The sequence below is a fragment of the Diadema antillarum genome, unplaced genomic scaffold (genome assembly GCF_040938485.1).
Source record: "Diadema antillarum isolate AM-2024a unplaced genomic scaffold, OU_Dant_1.0 seq00001390_RagTag, whole genome shotgun sequence".
Taxonomy (NCBI): domain Eukaryota; kingdom Metazoa; phylum Echinodermata; class Echinoidea; order Diadematoida; family Diadematidae; genus Diadema; species Diadema antillarum.
In genome coordinates, this window is record NW_027272145.1 from 845,584 (window position 1) to 872,284 (window position 26,701).

The 26,701-nt window shown below is 40.2% G+C and overlaps 1 protein-coding gene across 1 annotated transcript in view; it reads right to left on the reverse strand.

The window, feature by feature from the left end:
* Positions 1-26,701, reverse strand: part of LOC139708930 (cytohesin-1-like) — an 80,122-nt gene that overhangs the window by 48,153 nt on the left and 5,268 nt on the right. The window contains 3 exon segments of the mRNA XM_071620894.1: positions 12,148-12,211; positions 12,865-12,929; positions 19,358-19,431. Of these exon segments, the coding sequence (XP_071476995.1) occupies positions 12,148-12,211; positions 12,865-12,929; positions 19,358-19,431 (203 nt within the window).

A 26,701-nucleotide genomic window follows, 5' to 3' on the forward strand; every position in this document is an offset into this window, starting at 1 on the left:
GGTCGGCTAAGACACCGCGTTTATGGCGCTGCCCATGCCAAAAATACACATAGCGCGTCACAGAATCGATCTATAGATTGTGAGAGAGCTTACTGTTTATTTTACAAACATACATAAGCTGGGACGGATGCACTGCATCTGAGAAGCAGAAAACGGGGAAGGAAGAAAAATTTCCCGATCTCTGCGAAACAACTTGGTATCAGACGCTTCGGAAGCTGTACAATTTCCTCCCATTGCCACAAAAGACAATACCTAGTGATACACGTGTCAGGAAAGAATGGTAATCGTGCTAACAAGTGCCAGTCCCCCCTTCTTTTTTTCTCATTTTGTATCAATTTCCTGAGAAACAGGACACACTTCTAGAAATATCAGAGCCTACAGGTTAACAGCCTTTCAGTTCGATAGACCGTTCATGCCTCTTTCTGTAAAGTGTACTTGTATAATCAAGCTATATCATTGTTGGCTCGACAGAAAAACAAGCAAGGTTAAAATCTTTATGGTTATAAAGGAGAATCTGATCTACATGGATCAACTGTAATTTTGAAATTGCAGAGTCACTGTTTCCTTTATATCACCTACATGTATACCAGGGCTCACAGGGTTCGAAATTGGCGATGGTCCGCTGGCCATTGGCCACCCAAAATCATGTTGGACTAGCTAAAAATCATAAAATTCTGAAGTAACTGGTCCGTCTGGCTAGCCAAAATATTGCTTCAGTGTCAAAATTGATTCTAAGTAGTCCGCCTGGCTAGTTTAAAAAAAGAGTTAAGTGCGACCCCTGCCTCAACACTAACGGTGGCCACGTCCAGCCACCAAAAAAGGTCGGATGTTTGCCCTTGGGCCACCAAAAATAAAAGTTAGTGTGGAGCCCTGTGTATACCGTGAAATAACTCACTGAGGAAGGGCTAGCTCTGTCCTAGAAAGTTGGAATCTCTTTCGCAAGCAGGTAACTGGAATTGTGTAGGCAAAGCAAGGCCTTATTAAGTCATGAAAAATATTGGAATAGAATTTTAGACGTACTCCTATTAGTCATCATTTTTAGTAACAAATACATGTACTCTATGAATAGTCAATATTTCTCAGGGAAAACTGACACTTAAAGGCAATCTTTGCTTTTGTGATCTTTGAGAAATATTTAGGGCCTATACATGTACTTATACCTACTCTTTTTTCCTGGATTTACATTTGGGAACCAAACATGATTTATCAATCATTCTACAAATCATTTTAATAGACTGATATGAATATATCTCGTAATAATAAAAAACCATGTACAATATCTTGTAAATCTGAGCATGGCAGTCGGCACTCCATCAGAAAAGTTCCACAAATATTTGACCATCATTAAAGAGGGATTGAAAAAATTAAAAAGTGGCCCGAGAAGAGGCCAGAGGTCAGGACATTACAAAAGTACAGCTTGAAGATTTCCTTTACATTGTATGTGAAATTTCACTAGTGACGACAAGAGTCCTCTTTCTATCAACTATGTACAGATACCTAAGCATAGTGCCATATCTGTGAGCACTGTAATCACACCTATCTACACAACATAGCTTCTTTTTACCTCCTGAACATTTTGCACCGTGCAGGTTGCAAATAGGAATCCTGAAAGCAGTAGCTTGTAATCAGGAGCCTGTCATGCATTCCCATTGTGTGTGTGTGTCTGTATGTCAGTGTTGATGTTAGAGGCAAGATATAACAAAGCACAATAGCATGTTTCCCGTGTCAGTTTGAGGTTCAAGAGCGCGGCATACCTCATGTCTGCGACAAAACCCTTTGTCAATCCTCCGATCCCTTTCTCAAAAATCTCTTCCCCCTCCCCCTCTCCCTCCCCCTCCCCTTACCCCCCCCCCACCCCCCACCCCCCACCACCCAACTCCCTAAAAATCAACTGACAGGGATCTTTACAAGAGGCTCCAATATTTTCACATTATCCAAATGAGTTGTGTGGTTTGCTGGTAATATGAAAAGAGGAGAGAGAGGCCGGGCCCCATTAGCGCATCACCTGAGGCTAAAAAGTCGTCTTCACATCAGCCCAAGTTTAAGCACACAATCAGAAGAGCGGTATTGGGTGGGGGGAGTTCCTCCGCTGGGCCGCTCTGTACCACGAGTGGCAGACACACTGCCCCAGTGCAGGGGATCACGTTTCCCGCTTTTGTCTACCTCGGCTTTGTCTAGCCCCGAATTACTCTGCTCTGAGTGCTAGACGGGTTTTTGATGAATAAAAAGCATTTTTATACTTGGGACAACAATGTATGGAATGACAACACGCACATTACGTGATGACTTCGGATGTCTTTTGTTGAATATCCACATCGCTTCTTTGCCTATCAACTCACTTTGTAGTTGAAATGGGGACGTTCTCGTACTTTGTATGCTCACAGTTTCTGGCAGGAACTAAGATGAGAATTACTCATGGACTATCCATTTTTGACAGCACAACCTTTAGCCTACTAGCCATATACTTTATATAATGACAAATTCAACAAAGATTTCCGGTTGGAACAGAAAAAAGAAACTCCTTTTATATCATTTCCAGTTTTCCACAGAGCACTGAGGGTCAGCATATGCTCCCTCAAAGGCCTATGTGTCTATCTCTATGGCCCCTTTTTATTTTTCTGAGAAAGCATCTCCGTCGACTCTAATTCGACAAAGCCCCTACACTTGACCAGGAGATTGCAGGTCGTTAAGAAACTGGATTAGCGACCCTATGCAAACATTAGTTACGTTCAGACGGTAGGCCCTAACCTCGAGGTTAGGAAACCTCGAGGTTTAGCTCTTGCCCCCTAACTACGACGTGTGTCCACACGACGAATCGTAACCTCGAGGTTACGAAACTTCGAGGTTAAGCTTCTGCCCCCCGTAACTACGAGTGGGTCCCACTCGATGTTAAAACCACAAAACCGGAAGTTTAAGCCCACATTGCTAACAAGGCGTCTATTTATTCTTTAGTCCAACCCTGTCGGACTCGCTTACAGGTACTCTTTTTCTCTGTCATGATATGCAGAGATAGCACTGCACTGATGACTTTATGCCTTTATGAAGATATTCGTCGAAAACATTTCTTTTTTAGCGTCGGAGAAGAATATAGAATACAGTAGCGAGTTCGACATGTTCAGTTTCAGAGATCAAGCGCATGAGAAGAAAAGATGATGTTGTTGTGTCGTGCGTCATAGGTTTTTCATGTGTAGTGTATTTGTGGTGTACGTTTGGGAGGTTGACCCGGAAGCAGAGGGAAATTGTGGGGGGGGGGGGGGGGGCTGGAGTTTACGGCGAGGTCACTCTTAACTTCGAGTTCGTTGTTTTTTGTGTCCACACGGTGCTTAACTACGAGTGGGGACCCCCCGCGGCTCGTGGTTAGAGCGCTAACCATAAGATTTCTCGTGGCTCGAAACATCGAGCAAACCTCGAGGTTTGCTAACTACGAGTGCGTCTTCACGGTCCCTAACTACAAGCTCTAACCTCGAAGTTTCCTAACTTCGAGGTTAAGGGCTCCCGTCTGAACGTAACTTGTGAGTGCATCTACTACGTAATCGCAAAGGAAAGCGCCGCGTGTGTTACCCATGCATCAGTTCACACTTTATGGGACAGCTCCCTCTCTGCTCTTTAATATTTAAAACAGTGTGAAGAGCACCCAGGCTGTTTTTATGTTTCATAGAAAACTGGCTCTTTATTGGACCAAATCCCTACACTTGGCCAGGGAGATTATCGGCCTGTTTCATACAGGATTACCCATCCTCTGCCTATGCACTTCTGTCATTTGACTAAGAAAAAAAAATTCATGGCGCTGGCCAGTAGCAAAGAGATTCAGTTAATTTGTCTGGATGCCACACTGACCCCATGGATAAGTGGCAATAGTTTGAGTCATCCAGACTGCATAACAGTATTGCTCAACACTGTTTCCAGTTAGAAAGCTGCTCTTAACTGTGGTGGTTTTATAGGCTACTGAGTCTCTGATATTGTATGAATATTAAAGTATGGTCATAACGAAGAGCTGTTGATATCACACGCTAAATGCTGCAAAAAAGCACTAAAAGAAATATGTGACTGTAGGTATATAACACACAATGTTTTTCTCCGTATACAACAATGCTTCAGTAGAGTAGACTGGACTTCAGTAAGCAGTTTATTAGAGTGGTGATTTTGGTCTGTGGTATACAAGCGGTATATCTTCATGTTCACAACAGAATTTTGAAAACTTTTGTATACATCAGAGTGGGTCAAGTACATGTAGGGCGATAGATAACAGCTTTCATCATTACAGACATAATTATTCGCATTTTGATGCATCTTTATCCAAGCAGGAGATCAAGTAAGAATGAAAGTTGATTGCTCTTGATTACCAACAGAAGTCAATGCATGAAAGCTCTGTTCTTTATTTGCCTTCTTCCTCTACCTGTGTGTGTACTCCCCCCCCCCCCCCACAAAAAAGGAGAAGAGAACAGACACTACAACACATATATGACAAAATAACAACAGAAATCAGTCCCCTTGAACACTAAAAGTTCAAAATACTGAAATTTTATATTCAAATGATCACATTCCTCATAAGCACCTTAGTACTCCAACACAAATGAGAGTAAATAGTGTTATATTACAAGGTGCTTCTAAGCAGATTGAGACAATTTTGATCACTAGTGATCAGCTCAACATTTGGCACATTATCACAAGATCTAATAGTGGAATACTGAATAGCATTATCATATCACCATGGCTAAGTGCATGCAAATCTTTGACAATTTGTCTAAATTACATCAATGGTAACAATCTATACAGACTGAATTATTAGACTACCGAGATAGAAATTGAAAGAAAAGAAGGCGAGAGAGGCGGAGGGAGATAGTGAAAGAGGTTAGTGATGAATCACAGAGCTGGAGTACTATCACATCTGAATGGACAGCAAAGAAGGGGGCTGTCATGTAGCACCATGCTTCAGTCATGCATGTCCTCAGTGAATGTCTTGGAAGCAGGTGTATCAATAATTGTGTGGGTGTGTATATGTGTGTGTGTATATGTGTGTTGGGGGGGGGGGGAGAATCATTCTACTCCACAATAATACAGCTTTCCATGGCAATCAAGTCAGGCATGCAGTTTACATAAAGAGGGGCTCTCACTTGACACTAATTATGCACCTTTCTCTTCACTCTGAATAGCCAGCATTCCATTTGAATTCTTGTTTCACACGGCCCAATTTAACAGAAATAAAAAAAACAAAAACGATGTGTCAATGAACGCTCTTTCACAAGTAGGAATGTGTCAGGTGTATCTGCAAATTTCTCTGATGTGTCATCAACAGCACATTGCCTTGGATACATGTAAATACCAAGAATAGAAATACAACGCCCCCTTTTTTTTTTCCTTTAGAAGTCCATCAAACAGTTTGTTCCATGCCATATTTAGTATCTCTATTAAAGGAACAAAATATGAACAGGCCTTTGTCAGATTAGTACCATCAGCAGGTTGATACTATTCAATGCAAAGGATGAATTGCAATCTATACATTTCCATGATAAAAGAGGATGAATAGATCACAGATATCTCTCACCACAGGATAAAAACTACCATCCTCTTTCGACAAAATAATATCCTCTTTCGACAGAATAACACGCACGATGCTCTTTTTGCAGAACTTACCGTGTTTTTTTTTTCAGCTTTATGAAGAAGAAACACAAGCTTTGGTCTAAATGAAATATTTAGTACTCTGAGGGATACCATCAAAATCACATGTATGCATTTGGGTGCAAAAAAGGGAAGAACTGAATGAATGAATCAAAATATTTATTTCCTTAGCAACTGCCTCATGTCAAGTGTCAGCAGAGCAGACACTCAAGAGTTTACAAACTGTAAATTCATTACTCCATGCTTTCACTCACTGCAAATTCTGCGTCATGGAGGAGTGGCGTGTTTGTTTGTAAATACACAGAATTGCCAACAAAGTTAAACACACCTTGGACAAAAATAGCCTGACAATTCTTTCATCTCACATCATAGTTTTGAAGATCGAGAGGGCTACAGGCATGTTTACAAACCAAATAAAACAACAATATCTCCTATTTAATGAACAACAGCAAATATGACAATATTTTGACCACTGTAAGAAAAATAAACATGTAAAATAACTACAATCGTCACAGCAACGTAACATGTTGTGCCAAAGTGTAGTAGAAACACTAAAAATTAATCTTGTGTTTTACCAATTTCGAGCCATATTTGTCCTACCCTACAGGCTTGGCCACAAGCGAAGGTCAAACAAATGTTCATTTCATATGCACGGTCCTTTTTAGTTTTCTTCTTCTTCTTTTTTTAAGTGAGCTCGTTGCTAAGCCCTACATGTGCACCAAATTCCTGTGGTCAAACGTCAAAATTTTCCAGTGCATATTTCTTTGGCAGGCTGTAACCACACTATTAAAAGAATTTTACCACAGGCATGATTGCTTGTGTTCTAACAAGTAAGTGAGTGAAGACATAATAGCATGCCTCTAAAGTAGAGGCATAATAGTAGACAAGAAAATTGCCCTAAAGCAATACTTTGACAATCAAATTTCGCACATTTTTAGCAATGGACACAAAACTGCATTAATTTCACATACTAATATTTCTGTTGGACCCTCTTTAACAGGCCAGTGTGCGGCAAGAGATGTTTTTTTTTTTCTCAAATTCACCTTGTCAAAATAGAAAAGAATGCCATGGAATTTGCATTGTCAAACAATAGGAGTCGCAACTATCGTATTTTCCAAAAACTACTTCCTGTTTAAGATGTGCCAATGGTACATCTATACAAGGAGTTGGTCATGTTCATAGCAATTTGACTCTGTATTGACACAGTATGAAAGTATTCTCATGGGAGCTACTACTGCTTATGCACAACATAACATCCTCACTGGAGGTAGGGGAAAGGGGGGCAATTTGAGCCCCGGGGTAAAATGAGCCCCCTTGAGGAATTTTGCTCTCTGCTCTAATGTGCCTGGGCCAAACTGGCTACTATTTTGTGGTATGTTAGTCCACTATCTCTGCCACAAGTTGCAGTATAATACTCACCTACATCCTATTTCATATGGCAAGGAGGAGCAGTTAAACACATAGCACTAAGGAATTTCATCTCGAAAGTGGCATGTCCACTTTGGAAAGATCAGTACTCTATCCACCCCTTTGCTTCAATTATTTATATTCTTTGTTGATTGTGTTAAGTAGCCATAGTATGTGCAAATTATAAAATAATTCTAGAGAAAATCATTTTGATTTTGTGCCTGGATGTGAATGTATGGAATAGTACCCCGTGGGGTAATATGAGCCCCCTCTGTTATGTATGGATGCTGTGTACTGTGAATAATGGATCGAGTATTAAATTTTGATACAATTTATGATTTTAATTGAATGTTTCTTGAAATATACCTGAATAAGAGAAATGCATGTAATCAAGCACACATTTAAAGAGAATACAGGTGTATGTGGCCCTACAACAATAGGATGCATCTTGCACTAACGTATTTGTGCCATTAATCGGTACATTGGAACATTGGGTGAGAATAAGAAAGAGTGAAGAGGCTAAAAGAAGACTGCAAGGAAAGCAGAACAGAAAGAATCAATAACAAAGGAAAGACAGGGATGAAACAGAATATTTTTGATGAGCCAGTGGAACTTCCACTAAGTGACAATGAAACCCAAAATGGATGACAATGAAGTCAAAAAATGCGAAGCATGTGGTGAAATCGATGATACCGTCCACTCAAGTTCATTGGTTGTTATCTCTGTCCAAAGTTATTTTGCAGGGGTGTAGCTGCTGTGGCATTGATCTCTCTTTAGTTTTAAACGTTACAGCAGTTTTTTTGTAAGCAATTATTGCTAACAAATCATATAAAACAGACACTATGCATTGTGTGACAACACTTCCGGAAATAGAACATGGTGGAAACACATAAGCTATGTCATTAACATTGCTTTAATTAATGTGGTAATTAATTAGGGGGATATTAAGCTATAGCAACACTTTTATACTCCAGAATACTTATGAGATAAGCAAAATTCATTACAGTTTGTTACAAAACAGAAATTGATTAATTACACATGGTTTTGAAAAGGGGCTCATTTTACCCCATTTTCATGGGGCAAAATGAGCCCCTTGTTGTAGTTATTAAACACCAATTAATATGCAAATTGGAATAGCTGACCAGTAACATAATTTCTACATGGTATTATTCAGCCTATCTACTACTATTACCTGTGGTATTATCATGCTCCAGCATGTTTATTTATTGAGATATTTTTTAAAATGTAAAAAAGGGGGCTCAAATTGCCCCCCTTTCCCCTACATGTATGGTTCATTCTAGACATGTGCATTCACTGACAAAAAGTTTATTTGGCTCCGTGATCCATACAACAAGCACAACAATTAGTAATATTCAACAAATGAGTAGGTCCTACATATTCTGGCTCTTTCCTAAAATCTCCCCTCTTCTCCCCCTAATCCCCTCCCCCCCCCCCCCCCCCCCAAAAAAAAAAAAATAATAATAATAATAATAACAATAATAATAATAATAAATAACTAAAATAAAATAAAACACCAAAAAATAAACCGGATAAACAGAACAGAAAAGCAGAGGCATAAAATTAGATATTATAAAGCATCCACTACAAGGATAAAATATGTGTAAACCACAGTAGTGAAGTACACTGGTGAGCTGTGCACACACAAAAAAAAATTGTACCTGCATTTCAGTATTCCTTTTTCCCTAAAAACACTGCTGCTCAGACATCATAAGGGAGGTGAGCCCATGTACAAAATACCTTGTTATTTAGCAGGGTGCCTGCTTGCTTCAACATTGGGATGGGACTGGAAGAGGCCAAATGCAGGATCCCTGTCAAAATATTGACCAAGTAATTATCCAAACATGGACTGGGTTCCTTGAAAAGTGGATGAGTGACCACTTTACTGACCCCAAGGCCACAGGAAACAGATGGGCAGTGCCCTCCACTGCCCACACATAGTTTGCAGGCACAAACCCTTGTTGGTCGTAAAGAAGTCTGCGCCAAGACTACTATATGCACCACTTCGGCACTGTCCCATAGGCCCTGTGTTGTAGCTTCTCCCAACAAGAGGCTGCAGTGCAGTGGTGCGTGTATTAGTCTTGGCAAATGCAGACTCCTAATACGACCAACAAGTGTTTGTGCCTGCAAACTAGCCCACACATGAAATGCATGCAGCTTGACCGTCCATCCCCAATAGTCTTGCCTCTTTCAAATTATCACATCATTTTGATTTGATGGGGGGTGGGGGGGAAGATGTCTTTTTTTCGTTTTGACGCCCCAGGTTTACAAAACAAGCTTGCAACTCACTCAACAGGCAGAGGAAGTGAGCTCAGATGGTGCAATTACTTCTTTATCCATGCCACCAAGTGCTTGCCTCCATATAAAGGGGGCATCTCAGTGAGTGGCAAATGTTTGCGAACGCAGTGAATTCTAGGGAATTTTAGGTTTCGCTAGAGTTGTAATCAAATTCGTAAACAATTTATTGTCGCAAAGAAATTTTGAACACGTTCAAAATTTCTTTGACAATGAAAACTGTTTGTAAATTTGATTGCAATTGCTTACAAATTTGATTACAACTGATAACGAACCCTGGAATTCCCTAGAATTTGCTACGCTCGTAAACATTCACAGCTCAGTAAGATACATGTACCCCCTATACTGACCAGAAGAAGGTCATGCAGCACACACAAACCTACAGATTGCCGATAGGTAGAAGGAAGACTACCTGCAGTATGTACCTGCATGAATGTTTAATACTGAAAAAAATACAGGATATCAAATAATTTTTGCTATCCATTTCAAGGATATTGGTGAAATATTTCCGGGGAGTGATATCACCTTCTTTGTGGCTTCAATTAGCAGGATACTCTCCATTTCTCTTCTGCCTCGTTGTGTTCATTTTTTTTTTTTTTTTTAAAGATGAAAAATATTACAACAAAATTTAATACTGCAAAAGCAGGGGTATCGTGCTGATGTATGCAAAACTAGGTATTCCATTGCATGGTATCTTGAATCACAAACTATATCCCAACAGAAGGATTCAACCCTACAGTGTGCATTATTTGTTTTATAGATGTTGATCCCCACTGATAAATGGGTGCTGTTTGCCTTGGTGGGGTCCACATTTGTGGTGGTGCCCTGAGCTGGAGACCACATTAACCCTGACCACATGTTTATTTGTTGATACAGCTCTTAGCAGAACTGTAGTTTACTCCTCCATGCACTGTGGCCTGCAAAGCAAAGCCACAAACTCACACGTAACACAGTTTCAGTGAACTCCTCATGTGACGGTAACAAGCAATTCCCCATACACAGTCAATTATGTATGTATACCGTATGCGCATCTCCTGGCTTGCCTTGGTACGGCTCTCCAGCACGGCTACCTTCTTTCATTCAGCCATCTGGTGGGGCGACTGTTTTTCACTACATAATTATGTAGATGCCCAGGAAAGCTATACAAACAGTTAGTGTTGCCCTGTGGTCTGTGCAAGCCTTGTGATGTACAATTGATGTCAGCAGTACGATGTTGCAGTTCAAGACTGTTTATTGGATTCATTTCAGGGCAACACAAAAGAATTTTCTCCCACTTGCCCACATGGGCATTCAGGCAAGGGCACAAACTGTTATTAGACAAGAGCCCTTTCATATTACTTGCCCAATATTGACTTTTAGTGGCTCCTTGCAAACTGACAAGTGTGTTTTGAGCACTCTGCTGTTTGGAATTGGAGCATGTTCCTTGTTTCAGTGCTAATAGCACCAATCAATCAGTGTCAATGAAAAACTGGAGTGCAGGAACAGTAAGGTTCAACTTCAAATGTGTTTTATATCTAAACACTTATCACTTATGATATGTAATGGCTAAAAATATGGTTTTGCTTTCTGCAGAAACTTGACATTTTATTTTATTTCATTGCCAGGCAGCCAAAACATTACATTTTGTGAATCTTTGATTACCTAGCTCTCATTTCAATTTATTCCTGTCCATCACATTGACAATTAAAGACCAATAATTTTACTTCACACTCTCCATACTACCAGCAACTTGTTTGCATACTATCTCAATAGCATTGTGAGATTGTGAGCGTGAAAGGGTTAATGCCAGATGCACAGTAGGGCATTGGTGACTCTGACTTTCTCCCTACCACTTTGTGAAAACACACCCAGCGCTATCAAAATTAACCTAAGTCACCTCTGTTTATTGTTTACCATTCCATGAGTCCAAACACAGGAACCCAAAGACAATAGATAGTAGAGCAACTGACGTGCCGTATGTTCTCTGATACTTTGAACGTTGACTTTCGGCTCTTTGGCATTCCATTCTGCTGAATTTAATATCCTTGGGTTCCATTCCATGCAAAAAAGTTGCTATATGATAGCAACTCTTGCTGCATTGGCAAGCGTCATGGTAACAACAAGAATGCTGCTTCCTGATCGGCTGTTGCTGTGAGAAGTTGCCATTCTAGCAAGAATTTCCATAACTTATTTTATAAAATGAGATCCGTCTGACTGCTATCCTAGTAAATGATTTCAATAGTTTGTAAAGTCTTCAAATTACGAGTGCTGTATCACCAGTTTATCTGGTTTCCTTTATTCAAAATGCTGTTGACTGCACGTCATAGTTTATGCAGTGTTTTTGTTTGTCTGTTTGTTTGTTTTCAACAGGAATGACTGAATTTGCTAACAATCACAACAATGCATGTACCTCAATTGCAAACTGTGCATGAAAAAAAAAAAATCTCCACAACTCATTTGATATCTACCCAGTGGATAAAAACAAACATTTGCTGTGGCAAGGTGTATAGTTGCAAGGTTTATAAACATAGATACAAAACTTGCTATCAGTATTCGAAGCCTTCAGACAACTCCCATATCTCTGAAAACACAGACAGATAGATGAACTACCCCAAAACACAATGCGTCCAGCAGAGGGGGGGGGGGGGGGGGGGGCAATGAGGCATAACAAGTTGATTCACAGGTCAAATTTGTCCACCAAACTAAAATGTACTCTCCTCAAACAAGAGGGTACAACTCCCAGTTCTGGACCTTGACATAGGGTTCCCTCTACCACTGACTGGGTCAATGACAATCAATGTATGATATTCACAGCTGTACCAGCCATACCTTTTTGGGATCCATATTAAACCTGGTTCTCCCCGTGTTCATCTGTCTGGTCTTTGCATCAGTTCTGCGGACAAATCAAGAGGTAGATGACAGAGACAATTTGTGAGATACACATGTTCTTCCAGGGTAGTGTCCTTTTTTCTTGTGGGGGAGGGGTGGTGCTGTTTTTACCACAGTTTCTTATAACTGAACATTAATAACCACCAAAACAAGCGATTTGTTTTGAGCACCAGAACAAACAGTTATAAGTACGAGACAAAAGTGTAAACCTGTTTTATTACATCAATATCAGAGATTTATCGTTAACTTATGACATGAATTACTTTAGCAGCTGAGTATCATCTTTAAAGGAAAATTCATATTCATTTATTAAAATGAAAGCAGGAGTTCATGTGGGTTTGTTTTCGTCCTCCCAGAGTATGTCGAAATTGTTCATTTCAGTCACATCGTCATGACGGCAAAGTTACTCTCTCAGTATTGTTCATTTGTATTGGAAACAAAATGTCACTAAAGTGATATGATAAGCACTCTACCACAGCATACATGTTTGTTTGTTTTTTATTTGGCTTTGCCCAAAATCTGCAATGGCTGAGATGGGGAAGGGATAGGGTTGGGGAGGGAGTAGAGATGGGGAAGGGGTATGGTTGGGGATTGAAGACAGGGGTGGGGTAATGGATGGATGGGAATATATGGGGAATTGTTCGCAGTTCATCTCACCTGCTGTCATCATAGTCCATACTCTCCAGATCTGCATTGACATTGGCAATCTCCTCCTCCAATTCCTGTGTGAAAACAGACACCAACAAAAACAGCTTTAAAGAATGGTAGCCATTTTATAGTTATCATGAATATCTACGATTTCTTTCTTTGAATTCAAAGTTTGTTGTGTCTAATCACAGTATATCAAGAAAGGAAAGATGGTAAATCATTTGAAATTAATCATTGTTTTCAGCATTTCTATGTACCAACGTTACCAACAATGGAAAGACATATTCTTTTAGAGCAAGTGGCAGGTACTTTCAAACTTTCTCTCCAACTTTTGTCCATGACATATTGGGAACAACATTAGCAAGGGCAGTGTACTTCTTTTCATACATGGGGGGGGGGGGGGGGGGGAGGGGAAGGAGAAATTTGATGTTCCTGTTCAGAATAAAAACAAATGCAGTATGTAACATATTCTTTCATCATGCCTCTGGAAAATGCTCATCTGGCCCCAATTAAAGACAAGATGTTGGAGCAAACAAGGCCATCATCATGTGCAGGGACAGGCAATTTTTCTCTCGTCATCTCGAAAAATCGTCATCGCGAATTTTCGCCCACGGAAAACTTTGCACGGATGGCAAATTTTTTGCCAGTGGAGCATCACAGGGTCTCAATGAGGCGAGGCAATTGAAGCCTGGCTGGTTCCTATCACTCCTGATTGGGCGTCGGCCAGGATGAGTCTAACATCTGGTCCGGAGGTCAGGGGATGATTGAGGAGATTCCCCCCTCCCACCCCCCCCCCACCCCTCAAGAAAAAAGGGGAGGGGCAAAAAGAGCAAGATTTTAGGAAGAGGTGACTTTCGTCTAATTTAATGGTCATCTGTTGAGGAGATTAACGATTCCTGGTGAAACACTAGTCGTGGACAGATGCAGCCTAGCTCAGCTTTCTCACACTCAAACAAAAGAAAAAAAAATAAAGATATTGAAAAAGATTGAATGGTATTCAAATTAGACTCAAGACAATTCCCGTATATCAATTTTTACACTTATCAAAGTTTTGTCAGCCATTCCTATCTGATTAAAGATAAGAAATTGGACTTGTCGCAGAAGCATCCTAAATCCTAAGATCATCTGTGAAAATTCAACGGAAATGGTAGCAACACATCACACAGCGTACTCTGCATATTCTTTACAAAGAACTCGCAAATCACTGACAATGACATAGAATCATAACTTCCCATACAGTAGGTCTATACCACCAAACAGTCTTCCATGATGCTATTACACGCGGAAAATATCTTGTAAAACATTGTCAGCATTTTTAGCCTCCAACTACTCTTCCACAACATGGTCTGCTTCACAGCTAAAACCTGATCTAGAAATATGTGGTACCTGTTATCTCCTGTGATAGTGTTAGATAAAGCTTTAAATTGTACAAAGCAAACATGCCCTGATAACTAGCAGCAAAGACCACACACTTCATCGTCCCATGCTCTGCTCCGTCCATTGTTACGCTGATAATTTTTCATTGAATGATAATGAAAACAAAATAAATTCTGAATGAAACAAAAGCAAACATTGAGTTAACCTGCAGACAAAATCACATGAATGCTCAGAATGCAGTGTGTTTACCTTGTGGGAGTTCTTAAAGTGAAACTGTCCAACTCACAATTGCACTAAAGCTAATGCTAATGTGAACATGGGATTGTAAAGTTGTTTGCAAATGTACGCATCATGCATAGGAATAGCTTATCTGTAAAATAGGTGTGGAAAGAATCAATGATGAAACTGAACTTGAAAGGTATTTTAAAGGACTTGCAATTAAATGTCATTGACCCCACGTCAAACGTAATACAATCACAAATACACAATACAGTGAGCCATGGGGGCACTGTCTGACTGACACCTTGGTAAGGACAAACACGTAAAACTAACATTGATTTGCCAGAGCTATCAAAAGGTTTCCATTGTTTCAGGGTATTATCTGACCACGCTAATATCCGAACAGAGATAACTGATTATATCCAGCCTTCATTTTCCAAGAATGAAAGCAAAAGGAACGAGCAGTGTGTGCACTGGTGTGTCCTACTGTATAATGACAGGCAGTTGTAATCATTGGCATACAGTGAGAAAAATGAGAATAGTGCACTAAAGAAAATGCATTTAAGAAAAATTAACCACATATTACGAATCTAAGGAATTCTGCATCAGCAAGCCAACAATCTAGACTATGAGCAGAGCTACACTAATTTGAAATTGTACATAAGGATATAATGCACCTATTGAGCAAGAAAGCTCCGAGACTCGAGATAGACTGCATTTACTTTGCCCAGCTCCCTAGCTAAGACTCACTATACATACAAGTACACTCTGTGTATTAAAACAACAAGAAAGTAAAGTACCAAATTTTCTAAAGCAGGTGCTTACTGTCAAGACACATGCACAACTTGAATGTCATGGCATTGTCAAAGTGCTTTGGTTTCCCAAGGTGCATTGAGGCATGAGCAATTACAAATTTCATTTCTCCCCGAGTGAATCGAAAAGGAAGAAGAAGAAGAGAAGGAGGAGGAGGAAAAGGAGGAGGAGGAGAAGAAGGAGGAGCAGTAGCAAGTAATATACAGGACTTTTATACATTTTTTCATATCTGCAGTTTGTGCAACAGTAGGGTTATTGCTGTGTCTGGTGAATAGTCGCCAAAATAAGTTCCTTGTGTGTGTGTCACATCAACCATGATATTAAATCATATTGTGCTCGGCTAATCTTCTTACAGATTCGCATTTGTGTAAAATGCGATGACGTGTGTGAGCTTTATTAAAGAAAAATATTCATCAAACATTCCGTGTGTGGTGAATATAATTATGAAGGACATCACAGAGGCTGGAAGATTGAGCTAACCTCATGAATAATGCGATGTCACTTGAGACATCTAAAGCTGTGAATGTCTCTCTTGAAATGAATTGAGACATTATTACACGAACTCCAGAAACGGCAATACAGGTTACAAATAGTATTGCAGGTTTTGTTGCTGGTGTTGTTTTTCTAAATAGCCTTTGACTACATGTATCCACTCACCCTGCATACAAGTTATTCACTGCCGACTGGAAATCTAGCAGACAACATTATGCATAGAATTCACGCCACACTAAACTGCATTCTACCGCATGCTCTACTCCATTGCATAGATGCCTTTCCACCTCTCCCTCTCTCAATTTCTTATTCTCTAACCTCAGTCTGCATTTTTTTTTTCACCCAGTATAACAAGAAGGTACGGGGATCTGGGAATACCGCTTATTTCGATACGCAACGAATACAAGAAATTGGCTGCAGACTGTGGCATTCTCCAAGGCTCAGTATCCTACAAAATATCTGAGTGAAGATTCTATTAGAAAGAACAAGGAAGAGTTTGCTGGATCATCTTTTTCACATCGCCCTCTCCACAGCAATATTTTCAGTGGTCACTGTCATAGCCTCAGGGATGACTTGATATTTCAATCACATCAATAAACGACACTGACCTAGGATTTGTTTGACTACTGCATTATGTGCTACTCCTCCTCCTCCCGCTTATCCTCTTCCTCCCTATTCGACCTTTGGTCCTTTTCCTTCTCCCCGTCCTTCACGTTCTCCCTTTTGTCTTCCTTCACTTTCCCCCTTTTTCCATCTTCCTCACGATATCATTAAAGCTTTGTCAATGTCGTCCCAATATCTTCTCTTTGGGCGCCTTTGCAAGGAAAGTCGAAAATATTTGGACCATTTCTGCAATATCTACAGGAGAAGAAAGTGGTATTCCTCTGAAAGTAATCCTTGCAGTGAAACCAGAAATTTTTGTACCCACGAAACTTTTGCAGATTCTGCAAGGAACCAAGATTTGCGATATAGATGTAAAATGCAAATTATAAAGTTTTGCCTCCACAATGCATCGAATGCCAGCACTGGCCATTTGCGAAAGTTTCATGCCGTGAAAAAGGCTGTCGGCTCCAACCTGTGAACGTTTCATGCTGCGAATGTTTCTGGTTTTAGAGCAACTCTTGCAGAAACATTCAGAAAAGATCACACGTTTCTACAGGTTTATGTGCGAGTCTCCTGCAGCAGAATCACAAACAGCATTGTGACCCCCTGCAAACCCCCTCTACAGCACACATCTTATAGAGACAAAAAGGTTTGGTAATGTCAAAGCCATTGTTGGTATGATCACTCTCACAGGTATTGCAGCCATTTTGATGGATGATTTGGGAGAGGTGGTACTGTATTGACACCACAGAAAGATTGCTCCCCTCGGAGTATGATTATTTCGACACTTGCTTCCGTTTTCCGGCAATCACACCCAGAATGATCCCTTTTTACTTCACACATCCATGCTGTAAAGTTATTGATCTTTGACTGCCTGCTCCCTGGAGTGGAGTTTTCTCTTCTTCTTTTTTTCATTATCAATTTTTTTTTTTTTTTTTATTCTGAGTAGTAAAGAGAGAAAACTGTCTGAATGGTGCATTTCTAAACAATGCTGTTTCAAAGGTTAAAACCGTTTTCTATTTCATTTTTCACTTTTCTTGCATTTTTTTTTTTCTGGGGAGGGGGTGAGGGATATTCTAAATATTCATTAGGGGTTGAGGTGGCTTAGCTTTGGGTCTGGGCTTTGTTTTTTTTTTTATGAGCTTTTTAAATTTTTCTTTATTTTAATCAGGTTTATATTTGAATGTGTGTGACTGGGCCTTATGAGCCAATTTCTTCTAATCATTGGTGGTAAAGGCTTCTACACGTAAGCTGGAAACTATTTTACAGTTTTTACGTACACTTTCTCTACTTACCTAACATGCAGTCAGTAATGAAAAATTGGTTGACCTATACCCTTTTGAAACAATGTTAACAATGGCACGCAAGGCAAGGACTATAGTGATGTATGATTTCTTATTTCTTATTTCTTTGTGTCAGGGGTGCATCTAGGGGGAAGGGGCAGAATGGTGTAACATAGTTATAGGTCACTTTGAATTGCAGCGTGTATGTCATTGTGTCTAAAACTAGTGCAACTGTAATCATTTTAAAGGTTGCACGTGCTCTCACACTACGAACCACGCAGAAAGTTTTCACCACGAGCAAAGAAGAAGACTTTAACATGTTAAATGCTTCTTTCATTAGGCATGTGGCCTTTATTGTTGGTCATTGATTATGCAGCTGCCTGCATGTGTCCATACAATTACGGGATGATTTATTTGTCAGCATTAAAATGGGCTAATGCAAACATCCTAGGGAAGTCTCGAAGTAATTGACTTGGTCACATGATCATGATGCCTTCTGCATACAACACTCCACTTTCAAGAGAATGTTGCACAGCTTTTACTCAACTTTTAATATGTAAGGGAAAAAAAACCTCTTGTGTCAAGTAAAATTGGCAAATAAATACACTTGATGCCATTGATTCAGCAACAGTCAAATCATGAGGGCTTAATGGTGAAAAATATGCCCCCCAAAATAGGTATTTATATACACAAGTAACTGAATATTAGTAAAAATTGTCACTGCAATTTAACATGCAGACTTCGTATGAGTTCTGTAAACAAATCATTCTACAATTTATTAAAGTGTCATTGAAGTCTAGCGATCACTTTGTAAACAAATTAACAGTGTCTGAAGGCAAGGCGTGTAATGTTATACTAATGATGCACAGGATAGAGTGTGTTAGTGAAGGTGCGGCGCGCTCGAGAGTATTGACAATGGTGCGACATGCACGAGGCGCAGCCGAGTGCATGTTTGCAACCTTTGTCAATACTCGAGAGTGAGCCGCACCTTCACTAACGCCACGAAATAATCCTGTGCATCATTAGTTTTATAAAATGGGTCGAAAACTAACAGCATTATTCACGTACCTTTGTGGGTCAATACCAGTCAGCTACATGTAGCACTCGCTCAAAAGTCAAGATGTCCGAAGATGTTCGTCCCAAACATTTACGCACGTCGCACTCGGAAATCCCGCACACTGATAAGTACTGTACGTACGTATAAGAGTATCCGTACGCCACGTACTGTTATGCACAAGAAAGGCCGCCGGCTGTTGTGGCAGCCCGCGGCCCGAACTAGAAGTTGTTTACAGGATTGACAGCGCGTATAGTAGCGCGTGACGCACTTGTAACAACTGATTGAGTGCGCACTGCTAGTGTAAAACATTGTGACGTACGTCAGGCCAGGGAGGTGGAAGAGAGACTCTTCTTAGTGCTTACCTGAAGAAAATAATGCACGCACACGTGACTCATTTCAGCGCTTCCAATTGGCTACATTCTTGAACCCATTTTATAATTTGGTTTAAAATAATAGGCAACTTACAAAAGTAGGCATGCTGCATCAAATTTCAGGAATACACAAAAATCAATTCAGACATCCATTATAAAGTGACTTGCTGATATCTGAGACTGCAGTATCTTTTTTCACTGCACTCCCAATATTGAGTTCATATTGGACTGATTCATTAGTCTACAAACTGTAGTTTCCAGGACTATTTTCTTTCTGGACTACATACCCTTATCTCCTTGAGGAGTTGCTGCTTGGCTCTGCTTATGTCCTGCAGCAGTTTCAGCTCCGTCTCTGTCAGATCTGAAAGAAGGATTGTTCACAGAAAGGTTGTGATTTGATTGGTGAGAACACATCACATGGACGAGAATGAGGCAAATACACATACGACATCGTCAACGTCACAGCACATGAAAAGTCACGGCAAATCATTTCATTCGCATTCAGGAAATGTTAACCCATTGAGGACGTACCGATTTTGCTACAAAATGCATTTCCCATAGACACCTGCCTGAGTATATTTGGGACTTGTCCTCAAGGGGTTAAAATGCCTCACATGTATTATTCACGGTTGTACATGACAATTGTGTGCATGAGCATAAACCTTGGGAGTTCTGACTTACATGGAATAAAAGGCGAGGAAGCCAAACTGGGAATACAAATTATATGATTGCTGCCAACACTGTAAACATCTCACACGTTATACAAAGCCCTCTACCCAATGTCATACAGTATACATATCTGAAATGGCAGTTGCAGATAAAGGTCTTGAGCAGTTTGCTTTAATTGTCCTATGTTTCACTGATCTGTATGGTGCATAATGTACACGTACTTGCAAGTACAAGAAACTTGTTTTCCACCACTTTAGCAATTCATGCTAATTTGTTTTAATGCATTGAATGATATACTGGTATTCAGGTTTCTGTAACATAAACAGCACACATATACAATTGTACCAAGAATAGCAGTTGCGAATACACACCAGCAGTAATAATGACAATGTGTTACAAAATGTGCGGAGCATATAGCGGTAGGCCTATATTAAAATGTACCCTGCAGTTGCAAAACAGGGAATAAAACAGAAAAGAAAAAAGGAGACTAGATGCCCCATCACAATGCCTTTGAAATCATTACCAGCATCTGACAGCCTCAGTTTGGGAGCTCCTGTGATTACAAGGGAATGCTTGGGTAGGCAATCCAAATAAATCCTGTCAGCTTCATTGGGCTTGCTGTATTCCTCAGAGGCCCTACCCCCAACCAACACAGGGAGCAGGTGATGTAAGGAGATGGGTTCCTATTCAAGACGATCCCAGAAAAGCCCTGGCCTTTTCACGATCATTGTCATCGTTCTTTTCTTCACTTCTGACAGGAGCCTCAAACGTCAGGAATCTCCTCCACACACATGGGTATATGCAGGTGATTAATCACAGCTTGTTTATTGTTAACTTCGCAAACTGCCCATACCCTACCAGCAGGCATTCACAATGGTGCTACCTCACTGATGCACACCCAATGAATGCAGCCATCTAGGATCCTATAGTACTCCTAAAAACCTCATCAAAACACAAAGAATACCCTATTCTTAATAGTCGTGAGAAACTCTGTGAAATTTCACGAAGCAAACAACTAAAACAATGTGAAGTAGAACAATAACTCCTTTACTTTCACTTTCGTCAGTGCAGTTACTCTTGGCATGTGTACACGTAGTTACTGGTGTGGTAGAAAAAGAAAAACACAACTAATCCGCAAAGCAACAGCGTTGTGTGCTGAACTTCACTTTTGATTCCTGTGTACACAGTCTAACTTTTCACTCCCAAAGTTTACCATCAGTAATAAGGGTTGTTGGAACCCAACCTAAAAAAAGAAAAAGAAAAAGGTCTTGAATGGGGTGTATTTGCAAGGTTACGATGCAATATTTGTTCTCCTGGATAAGCGACCAAAGGTACTGGAGCAAGGAGTTGTGACATAAATGTATTCTATACCTGTCTAGCTACCCTACTAACAAAGCACACCATTGCTACATTGTAGGAGGAGCGTTCACACAGACTGGAACTTTGTTGACAGTTTTATCTGAGCAAAACAATACCTGCTGATTGACACTTCCAACTACTCTTCTCTCAAGCTCGAAAACCACTGCAAGTCATCCTGCCCCTTTCCATAAAACACAGAAGTCCCATTCACACACACCTGAAATTATCAGTTTTTGAAAACTAATTTTTGCAGTGCAATGCAAAAGCCATTCAGTTTTGTGTGTGGACAAACACAAAAACATAAGCTTGGTGACTCTAACTACACGCATCATAATAAGAATACATGTATCTGTCCTGCATTACTTTCTCTCTTTTTTTTTTTGGGGGGGGGGGGAACTCTCAAGACAACTTGCCCAACTTGGTGTGTGTGAATGGCACACAAAGAAACCATCAATTATTACTATTGTCTTTAAAATCCCATAATGCAACTCGCCATATTAGGTCTGCACACTCGGGTGCCCGGAGTCACAAAGACACAATGTGGTCAAATACACATCGTGCATAGTGTGGAGATAAAAACTCTTAATTTGCAGCTGAGTGATTTTTGTTTCATTTTGTTCTGTTTTGTTTTTTCCTGTGTGTGAACAGGTGCGAATAAAATTAATTTTTTTACTCAATGATGCAAAAAACCGATAACTCCTATATAGGCCCTATGTAAATGCAGCTGCTGTGATGCATTGTACAATACTGCATTTAACTCACTGACTGTGGACACCTACATTTGTAGTGAGACTTGCACAAAGTCTGTGGGAATTTGAGAATCATACAGGAATTGAGTTAAATACACATACGGAAAGGCATACAAAGTGAATGTACATACCACAAGGAGGTGGTTCAATTTCCTTGACAAAAATGAAACAGATCCATTCTATTAAAACAGTTGAACAAAATTCAGACCTTCAGCAACAGACACTGAACTGATTGAGTGTCAAGAATAAAGCATTTTTTGTAGTCATTGAACAATTTGGTGGCTTGCGATAGTCAAGACTGGTTTTAGTCATATCCTTACAGATCTACTTTTAGTTGCACAAACTGCATTCACAAGAATGACCTACTTTCAAAGCAGTCACCACTTTCTCCTCACTTTTCTGTTTCTTTGCGGCTAAGAATTCATTGACTTTTAGCTTTCACCTACAGTATCAACTGCCTATAATCACTTTCCCAAATTGTCGTGGGTAATACAATACAAAGACCTGTCCATGATCAACAATAACCTTTCATCTCCACATGATTTTCATAGAGACATCACAAAAATATGACAGAATTAAAAAATGTCTCCAAGAATGTAATGGGGCCAGAAATGAGCATTACAATTTGATGTATTTTGTATGGTACAAGCATTGCACAAAAACAGTCAAAACTTTTTAAAGCATACAACAAACTTCAATACCCATGAAGTGTTCCAATTCTATGCTGGATGATTATGTGTTCATTACCATGCTTTTAATAATCATGCCAATTCACTCCTGCCTGTCAATCCAATATCAATTAAGATGGACAATTAATCTTTATACTTCACTGGTTTCTAGATCAAGTGAATATGTACATTGTATGCAAATACTATTTTGTACGCAAATGGCCATGCACACGTATGGACATAGAATATACATGTATACAGACCCATCCCTCCACCCTTCTAGAAGAAACAAAACGTACCTTTGAAAGCTGTCACTCACCACCACTTAACGAGAGAAACCGAGCATACGTGATCCAAGCAAATGTACTACTAGCGGACAATTGGTGCGACACATGAGTACTGTACCTGAGAGAAACTCATGATCATTCTTAAAACGACATTAATACCAGGGACTCTGGGATTACGGGAACCTACCATGGGTATTGCATGCTCTATAGCTATCTCTGGCAGCGGGAGGGTTAATCCCAGACATAACAGGGGCACAGCAGTTCATCTTTGGCTCCCTGCGTCTGGAATCTCGGTGGTATTTTAATGCGACCACTCGTTATCAGCCGAGGTTTGTCCGGTACAAGCATTTTGTTTTCCACCGGCAGCGAAGGAATACATAACATGATATAGGCCACAACACATTTCCATCTAATCCATGACGCTGGCTGGAGAGCTCTGCTGAATGACATCTACATTGTGCATCACAAATAGCTTGAATTTTTAGATAGGCTATTATCTATCACATCAAAACAATCGCATCACACATGTATACTAGTCCTCCCAATTCAGTTCTGAAGAACTGCATTACTGTTTCCTTCTTTCTCTCCCCCCTCTCCATTCATACCCCTCCCCCCCCCCCCCCCCACATTTCCTTCCCTCTCTCATACTGAAAACAAATAATTAATTAACGATGCCTCTGGAAACTTAAGTAGTTATATCATTTGCAGTTTCCCACAGACCTGTCCAGACAGTAACTATTGGCATGGGTGACATAATTACAGGGCAAAAGTATTTATCCCCATAATGAAAGAAAAAGAAAGGGATAGTAACAGAATGTATGCTTGAATGCAACTGAATCCACGTCATTTCAAGTTTAGTTGGGGACCTTAGTTTCACATGACACACATGATAGAAAGTGAAATTTGATTGCCTTCTGTGCCTGATGCATTCAGATGAGCTCTACGGTACTTTGTCATGTACAAGTACCTGAAGCATCTCCAAGAGCCTGATGTTTATGATTCAATGATAAAAGCACATTGTATTTGTCCTGGTGGGAAAACCAACCTCAAACCCCGGTCACACAGCGCTTTACGGCTTAATCACAGCCAAAACACGTCAAAAAGTGGTCTCCCGTGAAGCAGACGATGTTGTTCGCTTTGATGTCCAGTTTAAGACGAGCTACAAGCAGTCGATTTATAGACGTGGCAGGACGCGGGGAAAAATCTGAACGGCGTTGGACGCGGTAAAAAGTTTTTAACTGCTCAAAATTTTATTCCGCGGACAACCACGGGCGGCACACGTGGTAAAGACATGCAACACACGTGAAACACATGTGATAATCCGTGTTCCGCCAGTGATTAAAACTTGGGGAGACGCGGTAAAGACGCGAAAATTTAGCAGTCTGTCACGGGCAGAGCACGGACATCTGATGCGTGTTACGCATTGGTATCACGGGAAATAGCGTGTGTTTAGCAGCTTATCGGTGACAAATGGATTTTTCCGCGTACACACATGTGGCTGGACGTGGTTAGCCGTGCTTAGGCCGTGCTTCAGCAGAGGAACATCCGCCTACGGCCATACCCCGTACAAAGCACGGCCGAACCAAAATTGACCAAAAAATTACCACTTACGACCACGTCCACCAGATTTTCATAACTTTTTGTACGTGATTTGGATGTGGAGTGCTGTGTGACCGGGGCTTTACACATGATGGAGAATTGTGGTGTACTTGCCCCATACAGTAGGGCCTGGCTACATGTATTATATAACACAAATACATAAATACATGTAAGCCTGAAGCTGGCAGAATACAAAATTTGTAACGTATTGTAGCTCCGAGACTAGTCGTACGAGCCCGACAAACACATGTAATAGCAAGACAGTGAATGATCCTTTAACAAAATTAAATGTCCAATGGTGTATTTGTATGAAAGGACACTGAAGACACCAATCTCATAATTTGAGCAAACTCCAGCTTTCCACTTATATCATACACTTGAAGGGAAATGTTTGAGAGCTAGCCATGATCTCCAGTGTATTTTGGTTCCCAAGCACAACATCAATACGTGTACCTCACTTTTCTTTTCTTTTCTCTTTTTTTCATCAATACCTCACTCTCTCTTGCAATACTTTCATACCTTTCAATGCAGTGTGCAATGTACCTGTAGATGCAGGTAGATGCAGTACAGTACATATCGTAGATGCAGGTACTTTTTTTGTCAGCACATTCTGTATTCAAGACACTTTTTTGAATATGATAGGGATGACTGTGCAATGTGCAATAATGCACACGTGACTGAGAGTCTATTATGCATACATTTGTACACGTACACAACATCGAGAGAAGGGCAAATTGATGTACTGTTCATTAGGTGGGAATAATTTCCCTGGTATCGCATCACAATTAGCTAAATGCATTTTTTATACCACTGCTACACAAAATATCTTTTGTGTCGTGCTCAGTTTGTTGTTGTGGTGGTTTTTTTTTTCAATAGAAGTGTACAAACGACTATTTGAGATAATGTTCATCAGCTGAAATTGCTAATCGAATCTGAGTCAGAAATTTATTTCCAACAAGAGTCCAATAAATGACAGAATGTTACAACCATGTAAATTCATGTCCATGCTGAGTTCTTGACTTGAAGCCAAATGGACTTGCCCTGCACCAATGAAATGCTGATACTGTACTACCACATGACGCATTCCAGTCACTGATATCATCGATGCAGAACAGGGATACCACATACACGACACACAATAAGCCTCTATGTTTGCTGCTGCTGCTGTTGTTGTTGTTGTGCTTACCATGCATGGGGGCCGCATCAGAAAGTCCCTTCACAACTCAATGTCCCTCTTCTTAATGATTCGTAACTATTAATCACCCCATCCAAAGGGAAGACTTTCACTTTTGGTGCCCAGTCCCGATGATCATCTCATTGATGTTAATCTCACGCCATGCATCGATCGATCTACGCTGTCATACACACCGTGGGATACACTGTTGGTGCTGTGATAGCGAAATGAGCCCCACACATTGCAGATGTTTAAATACCGTCCTACGCACTTGTGCCTACTTGTATGTCCACGTATAAAACAGGCCTTCGAGTGGGCAGTAAAAATTGTATGTGTGGCGCTACCCAGGAAGGAAGTTAGCGGAAACCTGCCGGAGAATAAAAAAAATAAAATGGCCAACTTGTCACTGGGAAGCTGTAGCTCTCTCTCAATCTCTCCAGCTCTCTCTCCCTATCCTCCTCCCCCATCCCCCCCCCCCCCCCCAAGCCTTTCACAATTTTCCAGGTTAGATTCTCATCCTGTTGAATTTTATAGTCACTTCCAAAAGCAAGGAATCATCAGGTCTGTTTTGACAATACTGATGACAGTCTAGTGCACGTTGGTAAGAGTCTGGAAAAACAATCAATATAACTTTTTATGAAATTTATGCATGCTAACATGACTTAATAAAAATGGCCAATTGTACGGTGTACCTAATCAAATGGCAAGGCACAATATGAACATATTGGTTTTATATGTAATGCCTGAACCTTGCTATTCAAGATCCAGCAAAAGTTACAACAAAATCATACTATGAAACAAGGTATAACCAAGTATTGAAAAGCAGATCTTTGTAAATGAGAATCTTGGACACTCATATAACGTACAAAATGCATAATTTACAATGCTAACCGAAGAAACATTTCTGAAAGCTACAATTTATGGGCCTATATGGCATGGTATTAAATGAGCATACATTCCAAAGAATGTAATCTGCAAGCAACTCCCATTATAACAAAGTCTTCGGGACAATTTTGTTTTGTTATAACGAAATTCATATATACACTGTATTTATAGTTAAGCCTATATCTGAACGAATAAAGTGTATCATGAGATCTAGATGATGATTTTTGGCCCTGAATTCTAC